The sequence below is a fragment of the Patella vulgata genome, chromosome 7 (genome assembly GCF_932274485.2).
Source record: "Patella vulgata chromosome 7, xgPatVulg1.2, whole genome shotgun sequence".
Classification (NCBI taxonomy): Eukaryota; Metazoa; Mollusca; class Gastropoda; family Patellidae; genus Patella; species Patella vulgata.
In genome coordinates, this window is record NC_065885.2 from 12118935 (window position 1) to 12143003 (window position 24069).

Below are 24069 nucleotides of genomic sequence, written 5' to 3' on the forward strand. Positions count from 1 at the left end.
GATGATAATTGACCAGCTTCTATACTGACTAAATATTAGTATTATTAATTATTATAAAGAGTCATGAATAATATCCGGTATTATCTAGGAATGTCAGACTGGTGGGTTATCTATAAATCATAATCAACTATTAATAAATTAACCACAGGTTAACACATAGGTTATCATAGATTTAGATTCTGATAAATCGGTTAAAAAAGAGAGAGAGAGAGAGAGAGAGAGAGAGAGAGAGAGGGGAGGGAGGGAGAGAGGCAGAGAGAGTAATGTCCACTCGACACAGACTAGGTCATTTAGGAACTAACAATTGGTTCAATTTTATGTCAATAGTCATTTGAGAACCCCCCCCCCTACCAGTTGACTGAATGACAGACCATATGATCTAAAGCGCACACATTAGACTACCCCGCCCCAGCCAGATGGCCAAGTACATGGATTGTGATACCATGCTCATAGATAATAATAATGCTTTTCTCACATGAATTTGCGCGTACTTTTATTGATTGATTCACCGATTTTCCAGAATTTGAGATTAATGTAATGAATTTACATTGTTGTATAGAGTTTTGATTCGTATACCACTTGATAAAGATAATGTTATACTTTAAAATATGTCTCGTAGATTAGACTACTTATTACTATCAAATTTCATAGTTCATTAAGTGATTCATAAGTTTAATAGGAAGTTGTCTATTGCTTGGCTTAATGATGAAGGAGAAATGGGTTTGGAATATTAAAGGGCGTATGGATATATTATCTAAGAACACACATTACTGTGACATAAATGTGTATAAAGTGATTTATATTTAATTTTTAAATATTTTATATAAATGGAACGGCAGTCGTTGACGCCTGCTTAGTTCATTCTACACTTTTTTTAATTATTATTATATTAACGTTTGTGCATCAGCCTTTACTAATTACTGCTGCATTGGCTTGTGGGACATTTCTTTCTTTGTTCATTACAAATGGCGCATGAAAGCACAAAAATACACGAGTCTTAAATTTCAAACCAAGATAAACTACATCAATACCAACTGATCTGGACCAATATTGAATTTTAATTCGTGTTTTTAATATTAAGTTAGAGGTTCACCTCCTTTAAACTCTAAAAACTAACTATCAGGGACCAACAGCTTGGTGTTTTAGACAGGGATCAGACCACTTATATGACTTTTGTCCTTTTGTCATATCAGTAGGTTTCCAGTCTGTACTTTTCATAACTACCGATTGTTCTCAAGAGATGTACTTCTGTCGCTATTTTGACTTATACCCCAAAAATGTGTCGCTTCGTTCTGTCAACCTCTCATACGTTGCGACTGGCGACAAATTCGAACCCCGACAATTACGACTTGACGGAAAAGATGAAATCAAATGAGGTTTAACTGCGCCAACCTAAATAACGAACCACGAGTTAAACATTGCCCGGACAATGGTGTCACGGCCTACTATGACTTCGATTTCCAACTTTCAGAAGATCTTTTACGTGCTGCTAAGGATATACCTGGTTCCTCGGTTTACGTCCCATCCGAACGATTAGACGGTTTTTCCTTTCTAAGCCCTCCACCCTGCAACAATGACAAATCAAGACCGGGATCGAAAATCCCGAGAAACTTTCGCGGCCTAAAACCGAGATCGACTGCCCGGTTAGTGAGCCAACAACATATATTCACCGAGCCAATAATCCACCGAGCCATTCATCCACCGAACCACTGGGCCAATGAGTCACCTAACCACTAAGCAACCGAGGCACCCATGGAAAAGAAGCTTACTACGTATATAAATGACACATTTATGAGCGCTGTAAACAACTTTTTAGTTTTTCTCCAGCGTAATTAGAAATGAGCTAAGGGTAGAAAGATGTTTAATAGCACCACCTTTCATCACAGTAAACAAACATTAGCTAATTTAAAGAGGATTACAGGAGGTTTGAGACCACAATAAAACTAAATTACTAAGATAAAGATAGGCTCAATTTAATTTAAAAGTAAGACCTTTCTAAGATGTAGGCAAACTGTTACAAAAGCGGTGACTCCTATATAGACCTAACGTGACCAATAGAATAACTAGATTTCACAGGGCGGTTTCCATTTAACCAATTGAACAATACAACCACTGGGTATCCATTGATAGTCTTTTATATCAAGATCGTGAAACTTTTCACATACAGCCTTCAGCTTACCCAACGATAGCATGGTAAGCTTAATGTGTATCTTTAAATCTTTTAATTTATCGCATATACCACTTAAAGGGCCATATCAGTAACTTATAGTTTTAACAAATAAATCCACGTTCACAACATATAATGCATTAGAAACACACATGGAGAGTAATTATGATTTATACAGAACCCCTACCCCTCCCCATTAACAAAACTTGACGTAAGTCGTCTTTAATGTATTCCAGCAGTCAGTATTTCGTAATGCGTATTTAAACATACATTATGCAAGAGCTAAATCTGTCTATTGCAGGCCTTTATTGAGGCCTGAAATGTTATCTAAATTATTAATTAGACATTAATTAACCTATCCAGGCCATAATCAACTCTAGATGGCATCGCTAGCGTGCAATCTTTCGTGGATTATGTATGAGCTGATTTACTGTATAACTTTCCTTCACGATTTAACGATTAAATGGATAATCGAGACTATGCTGTTTATCGTACTGACTTTAGTAATGATGATCGAGGCTAGGCGGAAATTTCAATCGCTTTGTTCTCGGTTCATAGTGGATCAAATTGAATGAAATTTTCAGCAAATGTCCTTTACATTATCTAGTTTTTAACTATTATAGTGAGAACTGCCAACTCGTTATCGAATCTCCCATAATGTATCTTTAATTAGAACGGCACACAATTCTTTGTTTGTTGATTTTTACAAATTTAACGTCCAATACACTATATATGATATTATGGACAGGTTGAATTAATTCAGTTATTAAATTATGAATGAATAATAAAAATAGCTGGTGTGTGGGGTAAAAATATAAAAAAAACATGTATATCAAAATGTCACTTTAAAACACGGTATTAAAATTCGGCTGTCGTAATACATACGGTGGTTGAAGCGCACGTCTTGTCAAACCTTCAAAGGCTAATATCTTCGTTTGCAATAGAGTAATTTGAATGAATTTTCAAATTATTCATTTTACATTATTTATGTTCGAACTATTATAGCAAGAATGGCTAGCACTTTATCAAAATCTTACATAATGTATCTTTAATCGAAGTTGTTTAGACTTGCGGTATCGAAGTCATGCTCTAGCACACTAACCTGCACACAGTTTACGGTTTTATGTTTATTATTTATTCATTAAAACAGGATTAATATAAATCTCATGATAAATTGATGGTAATGGTGGACAAGATTACTGACGGACAAGTTGATCTGTTTCAGTATAGATAAATAAAACATTGTTAACAAAGGCAATTAACCTTTTGATGATTCGTGGATCTCCAAGCAATCTATGGCGTCTACCTTTCAGAACCATAGATCCTTAGTAGGTCCTTATGTAATTTAAAATATTCGTCAGTTTTTGAAGCTATATCTGTGGGAGTGGCAGAATATCCATTATACGGGTGGTGGCGTAGAATGTTTCTTGAAAGAAAGAGATTTGGAGTTGGAAAGGGGGTGGGGGAGGGTCATAACAAATGTTTTCAAAGACTGCTGTCGAAATTCGCGATTCCTGGATAAATAAATAACTGAAAAAGAGATTTTGTGGGCTGTCATTGTAAATATCAAAGTAAGCATCTGAATATGTACTTTCATCACATTTATATCGCAATCTTGGGAGTTATAGGTCTTTCAGAGCTGTTTCGTATTGTTGTATTCGTGACAATTGCTGCCATTAACCACTGGCTTTATAGTTTTATTGTTAGTACAAAACCTCCTTGTCAGGAGTAGGGTCGCCTGTCCAACCTCGTGGGTATTCTCCGGGTCTTCCGGTTTCCTTCCCCTGCTAAAGACCCCTACGCTCAATCGACATGACCTAGCTTGTGCCGAGTCGACGTTAAGGCGTGTGAGTTTTCTCTGGTGAACTGTTAAAAAAACTGAACCAATTGTTAGTCCCGAAATGACCTGGTCTGTGTCGAGTGGATTTTAACCCCCCCTCTCTCTCTATCCCTCTCTCTCCACAACCTCTCCAAATTCATGAAAACCTAGACCTTGTAGTATCAAGATCAAAACAATATTCAGATTTCCTGAATTCAAATTAATGTCAGCCATTATTAAATATCTCTATATAAAACTGTCATAAAATGCAAATAGAAAACAAACAAGTGATGTAAATGTGTATTTAAATTGCATGTTATTGAGATGAATCTAAGCTCATGGGGACTGATTAAGGGGCTAAAATACATAAAGTTCGTCAATGACAAGAAACAGATTCATAATTTTGTGATATATTCCGACTCATAATTCGCATGGAATCGTATAATCCTTTATTTGCTGTGCTCTTCAATTTGCATTTTATGTATAACTGTAAAAAGAAAATTCGACAATTGCTGGTAGTTAAATTTATTCCATAGACGTTCAAGTGATTTGCTATTCCTCCGGGGCCAGATAATGCATTTTATTATAATACTCTCGGGACCTGTCAAGCCTCTCGATTGTGTATTATGTTATACGACCACAATGGCATTTCCTTCTAGGGCATTTTTGCGGTGAATAGTCATTACGTTTGACAATTTATTGACAGAGGTCAAGGGTCGTTGGTATTTCTGTCAAAGAGTGTTTGTAAATATACTGCTCTTAACTTATTAAGGAGGTAAACCGCTTTGATTTAGGTCAAAATCAAGTTTTAAAATGGGTTGATCTGCTGTGTGATTGCGATTAGTAATGGGGCAGGCCCTATCTGATTTAGTTTTAGTTTCACTTTTGGCTAATAAAAAGTGCAGGAGCAACGATTGACCAGGGAATAAGGCGCTGGCTCGTTAACCTTGAGGTCCAGGATTCGATCCCGGTGTTGCCCTAGAAAGTAACCCATGATATTCCCACGTTGTTGCCCCGTGTCAGTGATGCAAGACAGAATTGAAATAAAATGAAATGGAGTTTAACGTCCTACTGTTCTGCCCCGACTGGACTAATGAAGACGGCCATACGTCATACAGTTTGCTATGAGGTACATTTTGCCCGGACAGCGGTGCTATGGCATATTCTTATGTCGAATTCCAACTGCCAGGGGATCTTTTACGTGCACGCCAATGTGTACTCGGGATCTCGGTTTTTTGTCCCTTCCGAACGACTAGACAGCTGCCCTTGTCAGAACCTCCGTCCTGCATCACTGACAAGGGGAAAACCACACCGGAAAATCCCGATGAACTTTCTCCGACAAAACACAGGGAGGGAACCCGCGACCTCCAGGCTAGCGAACCAGCGCCCTACCTACTTAGCTACCGTGGCTCCGGTAGACAGCGAACACCCAAGATCCCGTGTACACTTTGGTGTGCTTGTGACAAAACACAGGGAGGGAACCCACGTCCTCCAGGCTAGCGAACCAGCGTCCTACCTACTTAGCTACCGTGGCTCCGGTAGACAGCGAACACCCAAGATCCCGTGTACACTTTGGTGTGCTTGTGACAAAACACAGGGAGGGAACCCACGACCTCCAGGCTAGCGAACCAGCGTCCTACCTACTTAGCTATCGTGGCTCCGGTAGACAGCGAACACCCAAGATCCCGTGTACACTTCGGTGTGCTTGTGACAAAACCCTGAACATTTTGAATTTGAAATAAGAGCAGGTCCGGCCATGGCGTATGCCCGTGTGCATTAGTCCGGATGGAGCAGAAGAGGTCAATGAACTAAACGCTGTACATGTAGGTAAACGAGTACAACATACGTAAGAGGACAGCAGTATTAATTATACATAAACCCAGACTGCATTGTCCTAAAATAGACCCGCCGTATGTCGAATATTCTCAAATATTTATGAAACAATAAGACAAAAAATAATAACTCATCACGAAACAATAATAATTCGTCACGTCATTGCTATCATGGCAGGTGATGGGGAAACAAGATTTCATAGAACAAAAAAGATTATTATTTTTTACTTCTGGAATTAGTGTGTTATGTTGTTTTCATGATGGCTCATCTGCTGAACTGTATATGTCGCAAAAATTCATGTAAGATAACTAGGATCAAGCAAAATGAAATTTAAAAAAATATATTTTAAATGAATATTTATGTTGCTATTAAAATATAAAAAAATTATCTTTACAGCTGACAAATAAGTTCAAACAGATTTTTACATGTCTTGTGTCATGTTGTTTGAACTTGTGACGCACATATTGACATTTACATGTTTATACCTTAAAGATGCATTATTTAAGATTTAGATAAAGAGTTGGCCATTCTTCTTAAAATTGTTCAAAAATAGATAATAAAAAATGAATATATTGAAAATATCAGTCAAATTACTTTATGAGTGTTTGAAGTTTTGACAAGATAGTCTCGATTGTCAAGTATCAATGCTATGATAATAAACAAAGTCTCGAGTATCCATTTTATCATTAAATTTAATTATTAAATGACGAAGTTGTTCAATATCTAAGCCATCCGATGGCCTAGTGAATAAATGTCTAACTAATAATTTAATAACATTAGAAGCTAGAACAGAAAATGAATAGGCAGATGTAGCTCTTACATAATGCATCTTTAACGAGTGTTACTTGGGACGTCATATAGCACGGTGTAGATATAAATCATAAGCCGTAGTTATAAATCTCCACAATATGTGTTTAAATAACAGGTGATTACCTATCAAGGTAGGTAACTCAAAGCTTACTGGTAGGTAATACAAATAAAAAGAAATCTTTGATGGCCTAATGAATTACCAGCAATAAAAATAGTTACATAAGTTGATAAACTGGTCTTCTAGGTGCCATCAAACGATTTGATCATTGTAGTTGGCATGTCTCTGATCTTTAAATATAGTAGCACATTCTTTCGCCTTGGCCTTTAAAGGCCCCGTGGATGTTTAAAATATGACCAAGGACAATAACTCCGAAATAATTATTGGTTTGTTCATCTTATGAATATAAACAAAGTGTCTAGTACATTTTCACAATACCAAAACAAAAGATTAACTATGTTTCAACATTTTTGGTCGGGCGACTTAATTGTTGTTGGCGGATTTTTCGTTGGCTGATATAATCTCAATTTTTAATTATTTGCCCTGTATACTTGATAACGATAAGAGAATACTTTTCGAAACGTCGTGCTATATGTGTATAAACTAGTGATTGTTTTCCATATAAATTGTGTTGTGTTTTTAATGTGCTCAATCACTAAATGCCACTCAAGGATTATATGAAATTTATAATGCCTTTGATATAATTAAATTTTCTTTTCAAATTGAAATATTATGACGAATCTGTCATCCAGCCAAGGATCTATTTACGTATCGTATTGTATATGGTGGTATTCGTTTAGATTAAACGTTAAAATAAGAAACCATTGCTACATAATGTGTTTAAGTAAAGTTCATCTAGGAATTCCTATTTATTTAAAATGATTACCACAGCAGACTCTACACTGACTCCAAAACACAGAAACTAAATCGCTAACTGTCATGTCATCTGTCATGCCAACCTGCTGATTACAGCGTTTTTTCTGTGTGTTTTCTTCTTACTTTTAGGCTTGATATATTATTGCCAGATATTAGTCCATGTAAACCAGTTTTAAACATTTTACTGTTACTAAAATGTCAATTAGTAGCCCAAAACGTCTGTTTTAAAGTCCATTCACCTGATCTGATATGTGCGATTGTTGTTTGTGATGTCTGTATATTGTGTCTTGTCCGTAGGTTTGTCTTGTGCAATTGTTTGTGTGTGGTGCGGTCCCCCTGCACTTACTATATAACCTCGGTTTTTCGTCCCACCCGGACGACTAGACGCTGTTCATTGCCAAGCCCTGACAAGGAGAAGCGCCCTGACAAATGCCCAGAAACAAACTCAGCCAACACAGGGATTGAATCCGGAATATCCTGCTTACAAAACCAGCGCCTTACTCAATCGTCTTAAACCGAACTATAGCAAGATGCATTGCGAGAGCTAATTTTGCCTATTGTAGGTTTTTATTTTGGCTTCAAATGTTATATAAATTTTTTTTTAGACATTTATTTACATGACAAGCCTATAATCAACTATCTAGATTATCGTGTGGCACAGATGTAGAGAGAGAGAGAGAGAGAGAGAGAGAGAGAGAGAGATGGGGTTTAACGTCCACTCGACACAAACAAGGTCATTTCGGGACTAACATATCGTTCAATTTTATTTCAATAATTCGTTGCACGTAGGGGTCTTTAGCAGTGAGAGGAAACCGGGGGTCCAGGAGAAAACCCACGAGGTTGGACAGGCAACCCTACTCCTTGTCACGTACAACCGGGGAATCGAAACCACGCCAGTTGATTCAATGACAGATCCCATGATACAGCGCGCACGTGCTAACCATTCGGCCATCCAACCCCCCCTAATTTTCAAGAAATTCAACCACCGACTACAGTGTATAATGGAGTCATTATCAAATAAATTCACGTATTTTAGAAAGCTAGTTATATTATTGTGAATACCTCTTCTGTTGTTCGTGTTCTTGAGGACAATAGACAACATCGGTTTTATTTATCTATATACAGGTCAAGTGAGTGGAAGATGAGACAGCGACATTGTATTCATCCACTGTAAGATTCTTTCCTTTCTAACTCTCCTTTCAAATACCACAGTACAAAAGAATGTTCACGTTGTTTCTACGGGCAGGTTGTTTCGTATCGAGATAATTGTGCCAGTTTTCAGTTCGCTCATGTGAATAAATAGGGACGTTGGACTTTTCGCTCTTTTTATGGAACTACTTTTTTAAAAAAAGGAATTTGTGATCGTATTGCTTAATGACTTACTGATTGTCAATTTGGTGTTGTTTTAGTTTAAACAAAACTTTATTAATTTAAAAAGAATTGAACAACAGGCAAAGCGTATATAATATTGGATATTGTGACAAAATACAAGTTTTGTTCTTTATTTGTTCTCTGTGGTGTCCGTGTGGTTGTCTCTTCGGATTTAATTAATTGTCTCACAGAAACCGTTATTCACGATGAATAAATCTATATAAGGATATTAATTGATGTAAGTCTGCAGTTTAAAGGTAGGTTTTGGAATAGTGACAATGGACTTTTTAAACTTGCTTTAATAATCTCTTTCTCATTGAAATATCTAAAAACAGATAGACAAACAAAAGGAAACAAGTATTTAAGTAATTAAAAATGTGTGTGTTTTATTTTAATTTCCCAGGAGTTTAACATAATGAAGTCATCCATAGACTGGGCCAGACAGGCGCAATTAGGGAGTGTTCTAATTAATTAGCTATCTTTAATTAAACTGTTTGATGGCGACAAATAAAAAATGCTGCGTTGTTTAATCTCTGTGTTGCCTATACCTTCTACCTTTAAACATACCTTATGCAAGGCCTAAATCTGCCTGTTTCAGGTATTTCTTTAGGCCGCTTTAAATGTTATCTTATTTAAAAATTAACTTATCCAGACCATAATCAACTAACCCTCGATGTCATCGCTAGCCTGCGATATGAACTGGATTTGAATCCGATCTACTGCTCAACGCTCATTGATGATTAAATCAAAAAGTAGATAATCGAGACTATGTTTTTATCGTACCGACTTTAGTAATGATGATCGAGGCTAGGCCTAAAATTCAATCGCCAAATTCTCGGTTCAGAGTGGATCAATTTGACTGAAATTTTCAGCAAATTCCCTTTACATTATCTATATTTTAACTATAATAGTGAGAACTGCCAGCTCTTTATCTAATCTCCTATAATGTATCTTTAAGTTGTGATAATGTTGAACCAGAATAAGAATTCTAGTACCATTTCGGTATAAAACATTCTATTATATTTATATCTATGGAAATCTGATACAATAAGCCCTCTACCGATATCATCACAATCATTCATATTTCATACCAAGATGCTTGTCGTGTACGAGGAGGATGTGCTTGCTGTTAATGGAACATCTGATGCATTTTCTTATTTAATTTCTTGGATCGTATAATGAGAACAGTTAAATAGCTATTTATAATAAAGTGGGGTTGGATGGCCGAATGGTTAGCACGTGCGTGCTGTATCATAAGGTCTGTCATTGAGTCAACTGGCGTGATTTCGAATCCCCGGTCGTACGTGATAAGGAGTAGGTCGCCTGTCCAACCTCGTGGGTTTTCTCCGGGTGCACTGGTTTCCTGCTTAAGATCCCTACGCGCAAGCGAATCATTGAAATCAAATTTTGAACTATAAAAAGCGAAACGAAATAGGATCTGTGTTTTAATCAGATTGAACAATAGGCCTAGTCATCGGGTACTCCACATTCCATCGATGAATGAGAGAAATCAAATATTACCTTCAATAGAACTGGCCATCAAAACTTATACCATAAACCGTGATAAGACAAGAATTGGTAAATGCCAAATATTTGTGAATAGTCGACTCACGTGGAATCCAGGTACCTTATACACTACCATCACCCCTGGTAGACATATGGTACCACTGTTACTCATCATACTATAATCATACTTGTAATATATTTATAAACCACGATAAACAATATCGCTTTAAATGAGACGCAAACCTTTTAGTTGAGACTGAACTGCTTTACCTCCTGTATTAATATAAACTCATAGTTCTTCGATACCGTGGACTAGAGTTTTTAGTCTATGACCACAAGCATACGGGACTAATGGAGTATTTACTGGTTCGAATGCCTTTTTACTTTTCTTTTTACACGAATATCCACAGACATCTATTTAGCTTACATAAACATAAAGTGAATTTCACAGTTTTGTTGAAGGATATAGAAACTGATACCGTTAGTGAGATTATTGGCAATTTATATTATTTATATTTATATTGATACTTTTAGATTATTGATTATTTATATTTATATTGATACTAGTAGTGAGATTTTTGGTATTTATATTGGAATATTGATAATATAAGTGAAATTATTGGTGCCAATCTATGGCACCTACGTTTCACAGTAGGTAATACTGAAATGTACGGAATAATACCTATATCTTACCAATTGGGATAGTTTTGGCTTTGGTTGAGATTCAGGGGCGGGTTACACCAGTGGGCATATGTCTTAGAAGTCCATCATTCAAACAAAGATTCGCATCGTTCCCATTTCTAGTGATGTTTTGAAGGAGGCCAATACATATATAGACACCACATAATAATTACTCCATACCTTTAGACATATGGTATATTTCCCGTGGACCACAACATCGTCTGTTTATAATTAGTTAGACTTTTAGGGATGCTGTATGTTAATATTGTATTAATAAATTAATATATTACTTTAAAAAAAGAAAAAGGGAAGAAGAATAGAACTTTACTGATTTAAAACTTACACAGGGAGAGAGAGAGAGAGAGAGAGATAGAGAGAGAGAGAGAGAGAGAGAGGGAGAGGAGATAGAGAGAGAGGGGGGTTAACGTCCACTCGCTACAAACCAGATCATTTCGGGACTAACATATGGTTCAATTTTATTTCAATAATTCGCTTGCGCGTAGGGGTCTATAGCAGTGGAAGGAAACCGGATGACCCGGAGAAAACCCACGAGGTTGGACAGGCAACCATACTCCTTGTCACACCGGGGAATCGAAACCACGCCAGTTGACTCAATGACAGACCTTATGATAAAGCGCGCATGTGCTAACCATTCGGCCATCCAACCCCCCTAAAACTTACACGGTTACATGCATACATGAATAATAAACTGTATATAAAAACAATAAACATGATTACAATAAGTTAAATGATTGGTATTGTCTATATACGTACATTAAAATATTGTTTTGGATGAATAAGTTGTATTTACAAAAGCTCAACAATACAACTGTATACAAAAGATCCTAAGCATTTATAGGTACATGTTACAATAAGTTAAATTATTGGTATACAAAAGCTCTTCAGCTTTTTAATAGTTCTGCATTTTTATTCATCATCAATAATTGCATTGTTAAAATTCATGTAATTATGAAGACTATGGTCATGATATGGGTGGGTGTTATAAATTGTTCTGGCATGATACTGTCCTTCAAGATACTGTGGTGAATTAATCGCCACAAATCCTGGATCTGACAATCAGTATCGTATGAGACTTGTATGTTTAGCCGATCATGATAAACTATGATTTATAACACTTGTCAAAGATATGATTGAATCCTTTATCATCCAGACTTACTACCTAGGTTAATATGTGAAATTGGCTATCGCGAAACCTTATTGGATAACAAAAGTTTTAAATCTTTGTCTATACGTGTCAAAAATATTGTTATCTGTCTATATGAAAATATATACAAAGTCTAGGAATGAAAAAGAAAACTGTCTGGATTTGAGTTCCACACAATTCGATTTTTGTAATATAAAGGTCTTTACACAATCCAAGTTTCGGCAAAATCCAGCTATTCGAGGACTCTTCAAATGTCATCGATGATTACTGGAAATAACCATTTAACAACAAAATATTTAATACCATTTCCCGTAATTTCTTCGGTTATTTAATTACAAAAATTGTAAGTTTATGACCTTCTCAAGAAAGTCTGAATTTAATAATGGTCTAGAGTGTGTTGACAGCAGTCTGATTATGTTGACAACAAGAAACTTCTAAAACTTAGTTGAATAACCGTGCAGACCTGTGGGTAGGCCATATAAAAGTCCCATAAAAATCATCAACGACGGCTAAACAAATAAGAATATTCTTAAAGGAGCTAAATCGCTAATATTTGGGATCTACAAATTGACACAAATGGTTAGCAACGCATATAGTAATATAATATGAATGGGTATAAACGGATTTACATTCAATCGTTTCGGTTTTTACTCTGATTTCAAATCGGTTATGTTCGGCGAAATACGCCAGAAGTCTCAATCGAATGATAATCTCTAGCGTCTGGTTATTCCAGTCTACACCGATAGTATTTATTGCGCATGCTCTCCAGAGAAGAATATAACGTCGCCGTTTGACATGACTTGTGGAACATGTCTAGCCTCTTTCTTCCAGCCCGTTGTTACAATTGACGCTGAAACGCATTATGGTACACGATTCGCGTACCAATGGTTAAATGTTTATTTTGTCTTAATTATTGGATATCAGAAGCCCATCTTTTCCTGGTAAGATCACAACACCAATGTTGACTTTGGATGGTAGGGCCTATTGATTTAGAGACTTAGCTACTTTAATAGGGAGTGTAGACTACTGTCAGACTATCCGACTTCTAGGTAGATAAGAATTCGGGTGTGAAGGAAGGGTTAAAGCATTTGCTAGAATATTTGTCATATGACACGTGAAAGGTAGCTATGTTATGGGGGAGAAATATTGGCCAATCTGTTTGTATACAACCATACGTAAATACTTGGTTAAGTATATTAAGAGTACTTGGATCCTACCTTTACGACGCGTGTCTATCTGTATGTAATACGGGCAGTGCCCAGTAACTATTTTTATTACACTTGTGTGAATCAATGGAGAAACGTGAAATAATACTGTGATGACGAACTTGTGGTATTTATTATTCTTAGATAAATTTATTTGCGCTGAGAGTAGGTAAGTGATTTGTGGTTTAAGCGGTTTATTGTTCAGTTAAAGGTCTATATAATACAAGACATAATATGTTACATATTGATGTTAAACATTAATTGGTGTGGAGTAACGATTTAATAATAGATTATCGTTTTCTTATTTTCAAAGGATATTTTTTTTCAATGTAAGTAAGGAGCATCATTAGATATGTGTTTATAGAATTATAGAATTTTAATGATTCCAGTGGAATAATGTGTTATATAAAAGATTATCAATTCGATAATTTTAAAGGACATTAAGTTAAACATTGGCAAGGTATGTAGTTATAGTTAGAGATGCATAATGTAAGGTGAACAAATATAAACACCTTCTTTGAGCGGCGGGGGGTTGGATGGTTGAATGGTTGAATGGTTAGCGTGTGCGCGCTGTAACATAAAATCTGCCATTGAGTCAACTGGCGTGGTTTCGATTCCCCGATTGACGTGACAAGGAGTGGGGTCGCCTGTACAACCTCGTGGGTTTTCTCCGGGTCCTCCGGTTTCCTCCTACTGCTACAGACCCTACGCGCAAGCGAATTATTGAAATAAAATTAAACCATATGTTAGTCCCGAAATGACCTAGTTTGTGTCGAGTGGACGTTAAACCCCATCTCTCTCTCTCTCTCTCTCTCTCTCTCTCTCTCTCTCTCTCTCTCTCTTTGAGCGGCATTTAGCTATTGACACACGTAATAAACACACAAAAACATAATATGGAACACAATTACTATTTTAATTAAAGCGACGTTTCGTCGTGGGATCTGTATATTACTTTCATAATCATTTGCTTGAAAACGAGGTACAAGTGGAGTAATAGTTCTATTACAGATTCTGTCCTAATTAATTACTATTAAAAGATTTTTAAATTTAAAGTTAAGCTTGGGTACGGGTTATCCCGGTATCGTTCTATGGGGGCTATGTTTTTTTCTGTACAGCATTAGTTATGTGTTTATCTTCTAGAAGCTGTTTTCTATTGTTTTTTTGTCTGAAAAATATAAGTAGTATAGACCAAAATAATTACTTCGAGTGGAGTAATGGTTTTTATAATAGACTATTATTAAAAGATTTTTAAATTTGAAATTAAGTTTAGCTTGGGTACGGGTTGTCCCGGTATCGTTCTAGGGGGCTATGTGGTTTTTTTCTGTACAGCTTTAGTTGTGTTTATCTTCTAGAAGCTGTTTTTTATTGTCTGAAAATACAAGTAGTATAGACAAAAATAACTACTTTGAGTGGAGTAATGGTTTATAAAAGCCTCTCGATTCAATATTAAATAATTTAAAGGATGTTTTAATTTGAAATAACGTTAAGTTTAAGTAAGTTACATCATTAGTAATGTATATTTTCTATTTCTTGTTTAGTACAGCATTAAATTATGAAACCATTGACTCCATTATTTATCTCGGATAGATCACTTCAAGATGCATTATGTAAGAGTTATGAGAAAGCGCTGATCGTTCTTGCTATAATAGTTCTAAAAAGATAATGGAAAATGAACATATTGAAAATTTAATTCAAATAACTTTATTATAGGCGAAGTGATATAACTTTTTCAAGATGTTACGTAGAATATTTTGTTATCGTAGCAAAGGTAATTGACAACCGAGACTAATTTTCGATTATCCATTTTATCGTTAGAAATTTTAATTTGACGGATGTACAAATCCGTTGATTTTAGGCTTGCCATGTGAACAAATCTCTAAATATAAGATTTGAAGCCAACAAAAAGACATGCAATAGGCAAATGTAGCTCTTGCATAATGCATCTTTAAGCTAAGCATCTTGAAAACCGACTCAGTCGAAATAAAGTTCCAAGTATATCAGACAAAATATATTTTTGTTTTAATCCGTGCTTTTTCGCTTTCTCAAACAAAATTTCAAATATTATTTGTATTATCTATATTCTAACGTATATCTAAAATGTATTTTAATTTTAGCTATCTCATATTATATTATTTCTAGGAAATCGTATCTGTCTTTGCTGTATTAATATATTGTTTGTTGTGTTTATATTTTGTCGAACAGTTGAAAATTACACGTATTGTTTATTCGCCATCTTATAAATGCGTTTCATGTTGCAACTGACAAATTACACGCAGCCATCTTTAATCCTAAATTCGCCTTACAGATATGGAATGGGGGTTGGATGGCCGAATGGTTAACGCGTGCGCGTTGTATCATAAGGTCTGCCATTGAGTCAACTGGTGTGGTTTCGATTCCCCGGTTGTACGTGACAAAAGGTAGGGTCGCCTGTCCAATCTCGTGGCTGGACATTACTGAAATATAATTGAACCATATGTTAGTCCCGAAATGACCCAGTGTTTGTCGAGTGGACGTTAAACCACACCTCCCTCTCTCTCTCTCTCTCCTAAATTCGACTAAATTCGTCACTGAGTGAATAAATATGTCGGTCAAATTGCTTTGTGTCTGTTATCAAGCAAATTTATTTGTATCAAACAGCGTACGTTTCGTATGTTATAACAGTTCTTTTCGTTTGAGGACTTCACATAACCAGGAAATTGAAGTATTGAAAGCATTATATATTTGGAAATGCTGCAGTGATTTTAAATCTTCTTTATGTATTATTTCAGATAAATCAAGATGAGGTATAAAACAGATATTTTTGTTATTGTGTTATTATCGATGGTGGTGAATGGGAATGCTGCTGGTAAGTTGTTCTTTGTTAAATTACTTCGGGTGATGCTAATTGTGGGTCGATTAGAGAGGTTTGTGAATTTCTGACGGTAAATTACTTCGCGTGATGCTAATTGTGGGCCGGTTAGAGAGGTTTTGGAATTTCCGACGGTAAATTACTTCGCGTGATGCTAATTGTGGGCCGGTTAGAGAGGTTTGGGAATTTCTGACGGTAAATTACTTCGCGTGATGCTAGTTGTGGCCGGTTGGGGAGGTTCGGGTTTTCAAACGGTAAATTGGACCGAATTCGAGTCAACAATGGCTGCTTTATATAAATGAGTATTTAGGGGAATACTAACCCAAACCCTTTTAAGAGGGGTAAAAGATGAATTGGATCCAAGTTCAGTCTTCTAAAAAGGGTTAGAGTTAAGGTCGGTATTCCCCAAAAGCACTCATTTATGGGGAAAGGATTCAGCAATCATCGGAAATTTCCGAACCTCTCCAACCGGCCTACTATTAGCATCACCCACTTACACCAAATAATTGAATGAGAATTCAAATTTTCTATTGTTTTAAGCGAAATGAATTACGATCAATAATCTGCAAGAATGATTCTGTACATAAATTTGGAGCTGGGATGATTCCGGGTTCAATCCAGGTGTTGTCCGAGAAACGTCCTCTGAATTTTCCGCCGTGATTTTTAATTGCCGGTGGTGCATGGCGGAGGTTCTGGCAAGGACGTTTATCCCCCTTCATTTCATTTAAATTTAATTGTAAATTCCCTTATTGGTCCAAATTTTAGACTAAATTCACAACGGTGAGACCATAAAACTGATGGATTATCTTTTCACTCTTTTCATGTCAAGTATATACTTTTATAAAAAAGAGCCTTGGTGGTTCAGTGAGTAAGACGTTGGCTCGCTAAACTGGAGGTCTCGTGTTCGATCCCGGTGTATGTCCGTCTTCATTAACCCATTAGGTGCAGAAAAGTAGAACGTTAAATCCCATTTCATTTCATTTTATTTCACATTTAAAGAATAACATTTCTCTTCTCTTTTAGCTAAACTGCTGATAAAAGTTAGACCACAACCCGCGCGAATATATCAGTTAGCACCACCAGGTGTCGCTGTATTGACAGTAACAGGACTTGATGAAGTCACCGGTGAACAGATGAACGTTTTTCGTTTTTCTAGCAGCATAGACTCGAGTTATTTTCAAATTGATTCGGAGGGTGTGATGCGAACCAACAGGACCGTTGATAGACGTGTTGGCACGGTTTTTAATTTCTTCATCTTTGGTACTTTACAAGGAACAATCAAGTATAAGTACATCGAGGTTATTGTCTCAAAAGAGAATCTGTACCCACCAGTGTTTGAAAGAGAGTTCTACAAAGTATCCGCTTACAGATACCTGGACAACAAAGTCATCGTAAGGGTTGTGGCGCATGACGGGGATGCTGAAGATTACAATAAAGACTTTAAATATTTTATTCCCGATCCTCCAGCCTCTGATTTGTTTAAGATTAATGATTATGGGGAGATAAGTCTGGTTAAAGCTCCGCCAGACGATATGAAGTCGGTTTCGTTCCACGTATTCGCCATTAACGAAGGTTCTCCAGCTAGAACCCGCAACACTAACGTCACCGTCACCTTCAAAGATTTCCAACGTAAGTTCATAAAACATTCAGGGTGTGTTTGATTAAATGAAATCCGGATTCGTCATGGTGTGTTTAATTGAATGATAGAGAGAGAGAGAGAGGGATGGGGAGAAAACCCACGAGGGGAATGAAACCACGCCACTTGGCTCAATAACAGACCTTATGATGTAACGCGCACGCGTTAACCATTCGGCCACCTAACCCCCTTAATTGAATGAAATTGCATGTTTAATTGAATGAAATCCGTGTCATTCAAAGTGTGTTTAATTGAATGAAAACCGGATCATTCAAAGTGTGTTTGATTGAATGAAATTCGGATCATTCAGGGTTTGTTTGATTGAATCAATTCCATATCCGTTTTATACATCTCTCCAATTCACTACAAAATATTAACACAATAGATTGGGGGCCATGGTCGACAAGATGGACACTCTAAATTCAAATTGCTGAGTATAAATACATAATTCCCAATTCAGATACTGTCCTACCAGACATTTTGTAAATGACCCGTCAAATTTTGACGCTGAAAGACGACCATGATTAAAAAGACATTATACGCAGTCTGTGGGATGTTTGTCTTTAACTTTGCTTAATGTCGTTATCCTGACGTAATGGTAGCAAAATATGGATATGAGCACAAAGCTATGATGTACCCATTAAAAGGAAAATAGAAGTGACTTCAAAGTAGTCTCGTCTTTAAATCTACGTACTGTCAGTCATTTTGTTTAAAAATGGGAACTGTCACACATCAAAAAAGGACGCCGCATAGTTTTCCATAATCTCCTATATAATGACAGAATTACAAGTTTTTGATTGTGCAAGGTGTCAAAATAAATTTAGAGCTTGTGTAATTAGAAACTGTAACGTGTAGAGTGGCCATACCACCTGGATCTGTTCTCCACCCCCACCCTCTCTGTCTGACACACACGTATCTCACATGGCCGATGTTCCCCTTTTTAATTGATGCAAAGAAACAATTGTTCTTGCGGATTGGTTTTCTTATCATTGATATATCCAAATCGCCCCGGTCCCCATTCTCCCCCATTGGAAACTATTGGTTCTGCCATATGATTTCAGTGTTATTTTCACGTTCAAAACCCGTTATAACCAATAACCATAAACACAAATATAACAATGAAATGAAAGTAGGATTGTCGTCGGTTCGTTTGTTCATATGACTTAAAGTCCGCTTCCTCCGACAATTTTGATGTCTGTATTAATTTCTTCTTTTAAATTTACAGAAGCTGATATTTATTGTTTTATTACTGGTACTGATTATATAAAACTGTGCTGGAAGAATCCCATGGTAGGACGAAACATCTCCGGATTTATAGTTAAAATAACTGGACGGAGAAACCGATTGGATTTTGTACCTGCGAATATTAATACCACTGAGGTTTGTCATGTTCTAGAACAGACACAGGTGGGACATTATTACAGGTACAAGGTTAATATACAAGGCGCACCTGATAATGACCTGGAACTTGTGTTAAATATAACTGGCGTAGGTAAGTTGTTGACTTAACCTTCTTAATAATGTCATTGATTGGTTGCTATTGGATTTGGTAATTATCTTCATGTATATTTTTATGAAATATGTTTAAACATATATTATGCAAGAACTAAATCTGCCTATTGCGGGTGTTTGTGTAGACCTGAAATGTTATATAAACTATTAATTAGAAATTAATTAACGTATCCAGACCATAATCAACTCTCGATGGCATCGGATACTCGAGATTTTAACTAGATTAAAACGGTTCGCCATTTAAAAATTTAATTTAAAAATGGGAAAGCGAAGCTACGTCCCTATTATACCAGTGCTCTGGTTACCACTGTGCACACATCTTGTCAAAACTACAAACAATGACAACTTGACTGAGAATGAAGTAATTTGAATGAAAATTTCAATATTTTCTTTTTTTATCATCTATTTTTGAATTATTATAGCAAGAATGACTAACTCTTTATTAAACTCTTAACTAATGTATCTTTAAACACTATTTAAAAACATATTTATTTCAAAAATGTTTTTGAACTGTTTTGTTGTGAATGCGCTTAGATACACTCATGTGTAATGAAGCGCTATATAAATCGAACAATAATAATAATAAAAATAAAAAACCAATATTACTTAAAATTATGAAAATATTTGCTAAAAATCATCATATTTTAATGAAATCGATCAAAACACTAATATTACTTAAATTATGAAAACAAATGATTAGAAGATGAATATTATACAATAGATCAGATATAATGTTCAGAAAACTCTCTGTATGCCGAGTGAGAAAACGTAAATTAGTCTTTCGTTTCGGTAAAAGCGCTTACTAGTTTCATGGACGACATAACTTCTAAGGGAATTGATCCATTGTCGAATGATAATTAAAGAAATATACATAACCATGTTTCTAGGATCGGTATCCTACCATCTTATGAACCTATTGCTCCGGTCATCGAGCAAATCGCTTGGCAAGGTTAAAGATACATTATGGGAGATTAGATAAAGAGCTGTCAGTTCTCGCTATAATAGTTAAAAATTATATAATGTAAAGGTGATATGCTGAAGATTTCAGTCAAATTATTTCACTGTGAGCCAAAAACCCTCATTTTAAAAACATTGTAGATTCGATTGGCATTGTCACCGCTGTTGCAATAGGAAACAAATTCTCGATTATCCATTTTTGCGGTTAATCATCGATGGGAGTAGAACAGCAGATTGGATTCAAATCTAATGAAAATCGGACCCATAAGATGGCAGCGAGAGTTGATTATGGTCTTTTCATGTTAACAAATGCCTAATTAATAATTTATATAACATTTCAGACCCCCCAAAAAGACCCGCAATAGACAGATTTAGCTCTTGCATAATGCATGTTTAAGTGTTCTTGTCTATATACACATGAAAATTATACGCACTTCTCACTCATCCATGTTGTAAGTACACCTTTGATGAATAGATGTTTGATACATTCAACTTTAAATCCAGAGAAGTCGTGTCCGACTCTAATTTCCCACATTTATCTGAACGATTTTCCAAATACTTTCTAAGCATTGACCATTTTATCATTTCAGGTTTTACGTCAGAGTGCCTGACTAGTCAGTTTAATCCCTGTAATTATTTAAATCCTTGTAACCATCAAGGTGTGTGTATAGGTGCCAGTGATAATGCTTTACAATACACCTGTGAATGTCCCAAAGGTTGGCGGGGTAAAAATTGTTCCGAGGCAGACATTTGCATTCAGAACCCTTGCATGAACAATGGCCAGTGCTTGTTTCTTGGACATCAAGTATACAAGTGTATTTGTGATGAGAACTTTATTGGCAAGGATTGTCAACATTTTAATATCTGTACGATGTATCCATGTCAAAATGGGGGATGGTGCCGGAATGAAGACGATGGGAAGTTCTCTTGTGATTGTCCGGATTATTTCTCTGGTGAAAACTGTGAGGTACCAGATCCATGTCAACCATCTCCTTGTGGTGGACGGGGCTTATGTAGCAGAATCAGTAGTACTGAATTCATGTGTGACTGCAATATTGGTTATAGTGGTAAGAGATGTGATGAGATAAATAGGTGTTTGTTGGACTCCCCGTGCATGAACAGCGGAACTTGTCTCAGCACTAGCAACAATACCTTTACCTGTTCCTGTACACCTCAAACTACTGGTAGATACTGTGAACAGTTCAATCCTTGCTCCCAACAACCTTGTATGAATAACTCAACATGTAAAGCCATGGGTGATTCTAGATATCTCTGTGAGTGTCTTCCAGGTTATCACGGTGGAGAATGCCAGTACTATGACCCATGCCGTGTGAAGACTTGCAACAACGGAACGTGCACGTTAACGGGAATCGGGACCCTACATTGCATCTGCCAGGATGGATATTTTGGCGAAAGTTGCGAATTTCTGGATCCTTGTTACGGTATGCCCTGCGGTAATGGTGGAATGTGTCGGAACATTTCTTTAACAGAATATAAATGCGACTGCTTCCAGGAATGGTTCGGCGAGAAGTGTGAAAATCTAAAAAGTTGTACGTTAAACCTGTGTCGGAACAATGCCACGTGTTTGAATATTCCGCCGAGCTCTTACGAATGCATCTGTAAATCGGGTTACTATGGTGACCTGTGTGGTATGTATAATGCATGCTACGACCTGCCATGTAAAAATGGCGGCGAATGTGTAAACAACACCGAGGGCTACCTTTGTAAATGTCTTAACGGATATGGAGGACAGAATTGCGAATACAGAGACTTGTGCTCTGGGGATCCTTGCAATGAAGGCACCTGTATGACTGTATCAGACAACCAGTTCGCCTGCAACTGTTCTGCAGGTTATACCGGCGAACTGTGTGACGTCCGCGATTACTGTTACGAAAACCTGTGCAAGAACGGCGGAGAATGCATCTCTACAGAGAACGACTTCATCTGCGATTGTGTAAACGACCATTACGGCAAATTGTGTCATTATTTGAACTACTGTAAATCTGAACCGTGTAATAATGGCACGTGCCATCTGGAATACAAATCAGATGATGTTAATGATGGCGGACCGGAAGTAGAACATCAAGAAGGGTATACATGTACGTGTTTTGATGGTTATACTGGTAGTCGTTGTGAACATAGAGTTATGGATTGTTCTAATATCGTATGTTTAAATGGTGGTGATTGTGTTGACAGTATATGTTTATGTCCAGAAGGATATACGGGTAAGTTTGAACAGACCAGCTTCTGATTCGTTAATAGAATGAAATGATATTAAACTTTCTACTTTTATGCTCCTATACTGGGCTAATGAAGACTGGCATAAGCCATACAGTGTGCTATGAGGGGGAATTTTGCCCGAACAGCGGCAGTATCCTGCTCTTAAATCGAATTCCAACTGTCAAGGGTTATTTTACGTGCATGCCAATGTGCACACGGGACCTCGAATTTTCGTTCCATTTGAACGACTATACGGTGTACCTTGTCAGACCCCCAAGTCCTACACCACTGACAATGGCGACCTTATTCTGATTATACGTGACTCCCCATACAAAAGTTATGTCTGTCTACAATTCTCTCTACTTGAGACCAGGCACGGAGCTAGTTGACCGACATTTTACTTCATATATCGACGAATTTAGTCTAAGACACTAAATGTACCGGTACTTCTAGAATTTTGGAAAAATTTATTCCACTTTCATTTTCATATTTAATCATGTTGAAACCATTCAGAACGGATTAGAACAGCATAACAAAATAAGTTTTCAATATGGCGGTCATTCAGGACAGAGATCTGTTCTCAGACTAGATAGTTCTCCGTGTGCAGAATGGCGACTCCAAATGATGTGTTGACTATGAATGATATTTACAAATGGCCCTTCTTATTAACGCCCATAACCTTGTTTTCCATTCACAGACCATATTTAATGTATTTCACAGAAATAAAACTACCGACATTCCATCAAACTATTCCATTATTGTAGACTGCTTACTGATTTTGTCTTGAATAGGCCTCAATACGGGTCGATTATCAAGTCCTAAATCTTTAATAGCGAATAACCTCCACCGACAGGATGTTCGAGATTCATTGCAAAACGATATTAAAATATTAGTGTATACCATAGAATATCAACTTTAAACATGATACCCATGCAACAAGCATTTTCCTTCCAGAATTTGGCGTATAAATTCTCTACAAGTAGACTTTTTCTACCAGTCACATTTCGAAAAACTTTAATCTATTATTTCACATGACCGTGGCACAGTTAACTTGACCGATAATTTTTTCTAAAACCACTTTTTTTTCTGTTCAGTATTTACCAACTGTGATATTTTAGAATAAACTCCAAAGACAATATATCAGTGTTATGCCATTGTGTGTTTATGTGCATTCGATTGTTATGTTAGAGATATTTTTAAACCCTTGTCTTGCCATTAAAATTACACTAAAAGTGTTACTTATACAGAAATCAATATTGTTAAGAAAACATTCTGTTGAGATGTCGATAAGGCATGTTTTTTAATTAAACAAAGGACAGTTTTATTCATAACCGAGATATGTCTAGAAAAGTAAAATGCTCCTGGGTTAACTTTGATTGACAGTCATTGCTATGATTCCCCGATGTTAGTGGTGCAATGTCAATTCGTTCGGATGGGACGAAAAACCGAGGCCCCGTGTACACAT

General features: G+C 36.5%; 1 protein-coding gene across 2 annotated transcripts in view; it reads left to right on the forward strand.

The window, feature by feature from the left end:
* Nucleotides 1–24069, forward strand: part of LOC126827309 (cadherin EGF LAG seven-pass G-type receptor 2) — a 97398-nt gene that overhangs the window by 49389 nt on the left and 23940 nt on the right. For both annotated transcript variants that reach the window (XM_050556581.2, XM_056102390.1), the window contains exons 2-5: nucleotides 16200–16276; nucleotides 17303–17908; nucleotides 19141–19407; nucleotides 20975–22609. In XM_050556581.2, the coding sequence (XP_050412538.2) occupies nucleotides 16210–16276; nucleotides 17303–17908; nucleotides 19141–19407; nucleotides 20975–22609 (2575 nt within the window). In that variant the 5' untranslated portion in view covers nucleotides 16200–16209. The remainder of the gene's footprint in view (nucleotides 1–16199; nucleotides 16277–17302; nucleotides 17909–19140; nucleotides 19408–20974; nucleotides 22610–24069) is intronic.